The sequence below is a fragment of the Octopus bimaculoides genome, chromosome 3, assembly GCF_046866305.1.
Source record: "Octopus bimaculoides isolate indiv1 chromosome 3, ASM4686630v1, whole genome shotgun sequence".
NCBI classification, from domain to species: domain Eukaryota; kingdom Metazoa; phylum Mollusca; class Cephalopoda; order Octopoda; family Octopodidae; genus Octopus; species Octopus bimaculoides.
In genome coordinates, this window is record NC_142930.1 from 122,013,951 (window position 1) to 122,022,834 (window position 8,884).

An 8,884-nucleotide genomic window follows, 5' to 3' on the forward strand; every position below is an offset into this window, starting at 1 on the left:
TTCAAAATACTAACCTATCAGAGATTGCCAAACACTAGCCTTGTTGCCATGTGAGGAAATTTGGGTCTCCCATGTTTCTGGAACTGGCAATTTCATCCTCTTGCCAGCTCTGCTTTCATCAAAAGTGCCATCCAATCGTGATTTATAAAAATCTTCAAGACTTTCTGGATACCTGAAAGAAAACAATAAATAGAATATGAATGTCATATCAAAAATGTTCCAGAAATGGTAAAAGAAAAAAATTACTATGGATACTTTTAAAAGTTGTAGAATGGATGTCATTACTTTGAAGGTCTCTTCATTTTAATGGAAAATGAAAAGGGAGAGCAGGGAGAAATTAGAGAAGAAAACTAAAATTTTTAATTTTTTTTTTTTTATGTACCCAGGCCTAATCCCCATTTTTTTTTTTGAGAGGGGGCGACCACAACAAGACACACACCAGGCATTCCATTCATTTCCCAGCCCTGTTCTATGCTCGGGTCAAAGCATAGAACGCAACCCCCAATATCAGCAGCGGGGCCTGGCAGCGTATGCTGGTTCCATACTTCTTTAAGCAACATCAAATTCACTCATCCAGCCACAAACACTCTCCAAGCTTTCCTATCATTTATAAACTTATAAAAAATAAAAACAAGAATCAATTTTAAAAATACAAATAAAAGTATAGTTAGATGATGATGATGATGATGATGATGATTATAATAATAATAATAATAATAATAATAATAATAATAATAATAATAATAATAATAATATTCCTTACTACTACAGGCACAACGCCTGAAATTTTGGGGGAGGGGAAAAGTCAATTACATTGACCCCAGTATGTAGCTAGTACTTAGTTTATTGACCCTGAAAGGATGAAAGCAGAATGAACCTAAGTGGAATTTGAACTCAGAATGCAAAGATGGACAAAATGCTGCTAAGCATTTTACCCAGCATGCTAAAAATTCTGCCAGCTCGTTGCATTAATAATAATAATAATAATAATAATAATAATAATAATAATAATAATAATAACAATAATAATAGTTATGATAATAATAATCTTTTCTACTCTAGGCACAAGGCCTAAAATTTTGGGGGAGGGGGAGCAGTCGATTAGATCGACCTCAGTATGCAACTGGTACTTAATTTATTGACCCTGAAAGGATGAAAGGCAAAGTCAACCTTGGCGGAATTTGAACTCAGAACGTAAAGACAGACAAAATACCGCTAAGCATTTCACCCAGCATGCTAACATTTCTACCAGCTTGCTGCCTTAATAATATTAATAATAATAATAATGATGATGATGATGATGATGATGATGATGATGATGATGATGATGATGATGATGATGATGATGATGATGATGATGATGATGATGATGATGATGATGATGATGATGATGATGATGATGATGATGATGATGATGATGATGATGATGATGATGATGATGATGATGATGATGATGATGATGATGATGATGATGATGATGATGATGATGATGATGATGATAATAATAATAATAATAATAATAATAATAATAATTTCAAATTGTAGCACAAGGCCAGCAATTTCAGGCAACAGTGGAAGTCAATGCTCATTTTTCCATGACCAGACATGTCTTCATGGATGGAAGAGTGAAAATGATGGGCACCACTCACATGACCCTTTCTTTTATTTGTTTCAGTCATTTGACTGTGGCCATACTGGGGCACCGCCTTGAAGGACTTCAGTATAACAAACTGACCCCAGGACTTGTTTTTTATGCCTAGTACTTATTTTATCAGTCTCTTTTGCTGAACCATTAAGTTATGTAAACACACCAACACTGGTCGTCAAGCAGTGATTGGAAGGACAAGCACAAAGGAACACACACACACACACACACATAGATATATACGTATGTGTGTGTGTGTGTGCGCGTGTGTGTGTGCATGTGTATGTGTGTGTGTGTGTGTGCGCGCGCGCGCGCGTGCGTGCGTGCGTGCGTGCGTGTGTGTGTGTGAGGCTTCTTTCAGTTTCTGCCTATCAAATCCACTCACAAGGTTTTGGTCAGTCTGAGGCTATAGTAGAAGACATTTGGCCAAGGTGCCAGGCAGTGGGGCTGAACCCAGAACCATGTGGTTGGGAAGCAAGCTTCTTACCCCACAGCCACACCTGCACCTAATGGTGACACACTTTTAACACCATCACTGTGATGTCAAGGTAAATAGGCTGTAAAGTACACACACACACACACACACACATATATAGTTGTCATGCTCAAACTATAAATACTCTCATAATGATGAACATATGAACATTTACATTATTTACATTTGATGGATATTTGTCCTCATCTTGTTTGTTGTTAACACAACGTTTCGGCTAATATACCCTCCAGCCTTCTTCAGGTGTCTTGAGGAAATTTCGAATGTAAATAATGTAAATAATGTACATAATTCCTCATCTCTTAAATATAGAACTATATGAACTCTTTTACTCTCTTACTTGTTTCAGTCATTTGACTGTGGCCATGCTGGAGCACCACCTTTAGTCGAGCTAATCGACCCCAGGACTTATTTTTTGTAAGCCTAGTACTTATTCTATCGGTCTCTTTAGCCGAACCGCTAAGTTACGGAGACATAAACACACCAGCATCGGTTGTCAAGCGATGTTGGGGGGACAAACACAGACACACAAACATATACACACACATACATATATATATACATATATGACGGGCTTCTTTCAGTTTCCATCTACCAAATCCACTCACAAGGCTTTGGTCGGCCCGAGGCTATAAGAGAAGACACTTACCCAAGGTGCCACGCAGTGGGACTGAATCCGGAACCATGTGGTTGGTAAGCAAGCTACTTACCACACAGCCACTTCTACACCTTTAATTTTCTTAAATTAATTAAATATATATGGAAAAAACAAATGCTACTAACTTTTTACCAACTAAACACATTACATGTTTAATTGGTTTGGCAATGTGAAGTTGTCTCACAAGCTGTTTCAGTGTGTACATCTGAGTACCATTTCTTTTGTGCATTTCACATCTGGTTGTCTGTAAAATTTATAAAACAAAAGCATATATACATATATCTATATACATACATGACTTGAAATCGAAATCGAACTAAAATCGAACTAAATTCGACAACTGGCACCCATGCAACGTCGTCTCCTTCATTGGACACAAAATTCAGCTTGCGAAGACTTATTGGGGCAAGCAAAAGCGAAATCAGGATAGCACCTGTGCCCAGCGTCGCCTTTCTGGCACTTATGCCCGTGACATGTGTAAGGATTTTCGAGCGAGATCATTGCCAGTGCCCCTGCACTGGCTCCTGTGCAGGTGGCACATAAAATACACCATTTTGAGCATGGCTGTTGCCAGTACCGCCTGACTGGCCTTCGTGCTGGTGGCACATAAAAGCACCCACTACACTCTCTGAGTGGTTGGCGTTAGGAAGGGCATCCAGCTGTAGAAACTCTGCCAAATTAGATTGGAGCCTGGTGCAGCCATCTGGTTTCACCAGTCTTCAGTCAAATCATCCAACCCATGCTAGCATGGAAAGCGGAGGTTAAACGATGATGATGATGATGATGATGATACACATGCATACATAAATTTTACTTGCGTAAATCTATAGGTTCTAGCCATCACAAGAGTAAAACACAATGTAAGTTTATTAATGTTAATCCGATATATCAGAGTTGTAAAGAGCTGGTATGTTTAAACAATTTTTTAATCACTGTGGACATAAAAAGAGCAATCAGCTGAACCTTAATTTAAAAAATTATTTTCCAATAGATTTTATGCATTGATTACATTGCACTAGTGCCAGGTAAAAAGTACTGAGTCAACTGTTTACAGTTGTTTCATAATAACCTTTTTCTGGCTATACTCCTCAGTAGCGAGATGAGATGTGAGCCCTGAATGTAGAGGACAAGTAAGGACTGGAGAAGAATGAAGCTAGTATACTCTAATTAATGTGCAAGTACAACAAAGTGCAAAGGCATTGAGAGAAAAGTTAGGCATAAGAGGAATTAGGTGTAGCATGCAAGAGAGAAGACTACGATGGTTTGTACAAGTGATGTATATCAATGAGGACAGCTGTATAAAGAAGTGCCAATCGCTTAAAGTGAATGGAACGCAGGGAAGAGGGAGATGCAGGAAAACATGGGATGAAGCAGTGAGGGCCTACTTCAAGATATTGAGCCCCTACAGAGGAGATGACAACAGACCAAGATGTCTGGTGATACAAGGTTCTTGAGAAGACCCACCCACCTTAGCAAAACTGATTTCTAGAAGCACTGTTTATTATGTGCTCTTCACCTATACATAACATTAATTCACCCCCAAAGAACCAAACTACATATCTTCATGGTTGTCTCCCCCACCACCACCACCTGCTCCAGCAGCCCAAAGCTGCTTTGTTATCTCTCGCTCTCTCCTGTATTACTGTTATCCTGCCACTCCTACTCTTTTACTCTTTTACTTGTTTCAGTCATTTGACTGGAGCACCGCCTTTAGTCGAGCAAATCGACCCCAGGATTTATTCTTTGTAAGCCTAGTACTTATTCTATCTGTCTCTTTTGCCGAACCGCTAAGTTACGGGGACGTAAACACACCAGCATCGGTTGTCACGCGATGTTGGGGAGATAAACACAGACACACAAACATATACACACACACATACATATATATATATATATATATATATATATATATATATATATATATACTCTCTGAGTGGTTGGCATTAGGAAGGGCATCCAGCTGTAGAAACTCTGCCAAATTAGATTGGAGCCTGGTGTTGCCATCCGGTTTCACCAGTCTTCAGTCAAATCATCCAACCCATGCTAGCATGGAAAGCGGACGTTAAACGATGATGATGATGATGATGATGATGATGATGATATATATACATATATACGATGGGCTTCTTTCAGTTTCCATCTACCAAATCCACTCACAAGGCTTTGGTCGACCTGGGGCTATAGTAGAAGACACTTGCCCAAGGTGTCACGCAGTGAGACTTGAACTCGGAACCATGTGGTTCGTAAGCAAGCTACTTACCACACAGCCATATCCTTTGTCTTGTAAGTTACTAGGTGACCCCCATCAGTGCTGGTGCCACATAAAAAGCAGCCAGTACACTCTGTAATATGTTTAGCATCAACAAAGGCCATAGAAATTATACAAAACTTGACAGACGAGCTCAGTGCAATCTTCTGGCTTGCCAGTTCCAGTCAACCATCCAACCCATTGAAAACAGATATTAAATGATGATGATAATGATGTAGTATTATTAATTTCATCATCATCATCATTTAACGTCCGCTTTCTGTGATAGATTGGGTTGGATGATTTGACTGAGGACTAGCAAACCAGATGGCTGCACCAGGCTCCAATCTGATCTGGCAGAGTTTCTACAGCTGGATGCCCTTCCTAATGCCAACCACTCCGAGAGTGTTGTGGATGCTTTTACGTGCCACCGGCACGAGGGCCAGTCTGGCAGTACTGGCAACAGCCACGCTCAAATTGTGTTTTTTAGGTGCCACCTGCACAGGAGATTTCAGTATGCAAAATTATACATATGTGTTTGTATCAATATGTAGGCTCAGGGTTATATGATACAATTGCATATTCACAAATTTATGCAAATAAAGAAAGCTACTTCATGAGATCACCAGAACATGTACACACACACACACATGTATAAAAAGGAGTAAATTCTCAAATATTCTACTACTTAGAACCATACCTTATCAGGATATCCATCCATGTTCTCCTTGTCCTCATCCTGATCTGTATTCTTTGATTTCTTCTCTTTGTTGTATTTTGCTGAAACAGAAATGACATTGAAGAGAATAAATATTCTATAGAAATGTAAAGAAATAATATGGAGAATAAATGGAAACACTCGAGTATCTACAACAGTTCTCTTCTGTTTATTACAACAATAGTGGAGGCGCAATGGCCCAGTGGTTAGGGCAGCGGACTCGCGGTCATAGGATCGCGGTTTCGATTCCCAGACTGGGCGTTGTGAGTGTTTATTGAGCGAAAATACCTAAAGCTCCACGAGGTTCCGGCAGGGGATGGTGGCGAACGCTGCTGTACTCTTTCACCACAACTTTCTCTCACTCTTACTTCCTGTTTCTGTTGTGCCTGTAATTCAAAGGGCCAGCCTTGTCACATTGTGTCACGCTGAATATCCCTCGAGAACTACGTTAAGGGTACACGTGTCTGTGGAGTGCTCAGCCACTTGCACGTTAATTTCACGAGCAGACTGTTCCGTTGATCGGATCAACTGGAACCCTCAACGTCGTAAGCGACGGAATGCCAACAACAATTGCAACAATAACATTGTCAATATTGTTATAGGTGATATGTGAGGGAAATAATTATTCCTGCAAGCACTAATGAGGTTGCTATGCAGCTTGCAAGACTATGAACCCCAAGACGGTGGCTTTATACTAGGAGACAAGGGGTTACAGTATGAGCGAAGCCTGAGCAGAACAGGTTTCTTGCTGTAGAGGAGCTGCATATCTACTCAGATTTCAGAAGGGCAGGAATAATTGGGTGTAGCTGGAAAGAGATGAAAAATAGGGGTGATGAAATATCAAGGAGAACCCTCAAAAGACAAGGTAGATAGAAGTGAGTGGGACAAAGTGACCAGAAGTGTAGGTGGGTGGCTGAGGATTGCAAAAGAGTATGGGGGAGTGAGAAATGGGGAATGGGTGAGAAGAGAGGAAGTAGACAACCACTGTAAAGATAGGGTAGGATTCAAGGGTGAATGAGGTGAATAGGGAAATGACCAATAATGCATCAGTCAAGAGAGGTGGGGAAAAAAGAGATGAATGACAGTGCAAAGCAGCAGAATGGTAATGATAGTGCAGTAGACAGGAGATGCGTAAAATATAAGAAAAATAATTACTCTAACAAATAAGACTGACATAGCTGTCTTTATTGTTTACATAATACAGGTACTCTAATAATTATATAAATAGTTAAAGAATATGTACTCACCAAGTTGGTATTCATCAAAATCAGCAAATTTTTCAACCATTACTTTTCGTAAGGCAGATGGTAAAATGCCAATAATAAAAGGCTTATTCGCAGTTTGGTACTAGAAATAGAACGAATCAAAATAAATGATTACTGTCGATTTATGAACACAACAATGCTTCATAGTTACTATTAGGCGCAGGAGTGGCTATGTGGTAAGTAACTTGCTTACCAACCACATGGTTCTGGGTTCAGTCCCACTGCGTGGCACCATGGGCAAGTGTCTTCTGCTATAGCCTCGGGCCGACCAAATTCTTGTGAGTGGATTTGGTAGACAGAAACTGAAAGAAGCCCGTCATATATATGTATATATATATATATATGCGTGTTTGTATGTCTGTGTTTGTCCCCACCCAACATCACTTGACAACCAATGCTGGTGTGTTTACATCTCCGTAACTTAGTGGTTCGGCAAAAGAGACTGATAGAATAACTACTAAGCTTACAAAGAATAATTTCTGGGGTCGATTTGCTCGACTAAAGGCGGTGCTCTAGAATGGCCACAGTCAAATGACTGAAACAAGTAAAAGAGTAAAAGAATATTGATTCATTGTTTTCAATATTCATAGTATAGAAATACAGTGAAGTTTGTGTTTCACTGAAAAAGACAAAAACTAAAACAGGTCAATGAGAGAAAGGAACAAAAAGAAAAACATGAGAAATAATAGGTACAGAATCAGCTGTGTGGTAAGAAGCTTGCTTCCGAACTACATGGTTCCAGGTTCAGTCCCATTCCATGGCACTTTGGGTAAGTGTCTTCTACTATAGCCTCGAGCAGACCAAAGCCTTGTGAGTGAATTTGGTAGACGGAAACTGAAAGAAGCCCATTGTGTGGGTGTGTATATATATATATATATATATATATAGATATATAGATATAGATTAGAAGGTTTGGAGGTGATGTACAGGTATTATATATTAGAAAAAATAAGGTACTCAGAGATCTGGATGGTTGTACATTTACAGATTTTTATTAATATGTCATATGTTTTTATAAATCATATATTAGCACTTGCGTCTACTCTAATAGATTTTTCAGATTTAAAGAATCTATTAGAGTAGATGCAAGTGCTAATATATGATTTATAAAAACATGTGACATATTAATAAAAATCTGTAAATGTACAACCATCCTGATCTCTGAGTACTTTATTATTTTTTCTAATATATATATATATATATATATATATATATTTAATACAGAGAATGAAGAATTTGAACATTCGGACTTTATGTTTATTTCCAGTTAGTTTTTTCATAATAATTATCCGACATATGTTTCATTCGCACTAACTGCATATTGTTGCATGCTTATATGCAGCGATTTATGCATTATTAGTACAATCTCTTCAGGATATATAAGTACTCAGAGAAATTTGGTATCTGCTTGGATATTATATACCCCCTCTTACTCTGTATGTGTGTGTATGTGTGTGCATGCATATGTGCATGTGCATGCATGCATCTTTGCTTTTGTATTCGTCCCCCATCACCACTTGACAACCGGTGTTGGTATGTTTACATCCATGCCAATTAGCAGTTCAGCAAAAGAGACTGATAGAATAAGTACCAGGCTTATAAAAAGAAAATAAGTATGGGATCGATTCATTCAACTAAAAATTATTCAAAGCATTGCCCCAATATGGCCACAGTCTAATGCCTGAAACAAGTAAGAAACAAGAGCTTTAAAAATGAAAGAGAAATTAAAATATGGAAAAATAAATGCAGCTTACAGCACAGAATTCAGCAACTTCGATCCAGTCAGATGGTAAAACCACAGTTCTCTTGTAGTATTTCTTCAAAAAATTCCGACAATCAGAGTGCATAGATGCAAAA

At 38.7% G+C, this 8,884-nt stretch overlaps 1 protein-coding gene across 5 annotated transcripts in view; it reads right to left on the reverse strand.

The window, feature by feature from the left end:
* LOC106875605 (telomerase protein component 1) overlaps nucleotides 1–8,884 on the reverse strand; it is a 215,491-nt gene that overhangs the window by 187,207 nt on the left and 19,400 nt on the right. For all 5 annotated transcript variants that reach the window (XM_089349533.1, XM_089349530.1, XM_089349531.1 and 2 more), the window contains exons 6-10: nucleotides 8,782–8,884; nucleotides 7,010–7,109; nucleotides 5,745–5,824; nucleotides 2,922–3,040; nucleotides 15–172 (exon numbers count right to left, since the gene is read on the reverse strand). The exon at nucleotides 8,782–8,884 is cut by the window's right edge and continues 59 nt beyond it. In XM_089349533.1, the coding sequence (XP_089205659.1) occupies nucleotides 15–172; nucleotides 2,922–3,040; nucleotides 5,745–5,824; nucleotides 7,010–7,109; nucleotides 8,782–8,884 (560 nt within the window). The remainder of the gene's footprint in view (nucleotides 1–14; nucleotides 173–2,921; nucleotides 3,041–5,744; nucleotides 5,825–7,009; nucleotides 7,110–8,781) is intronic.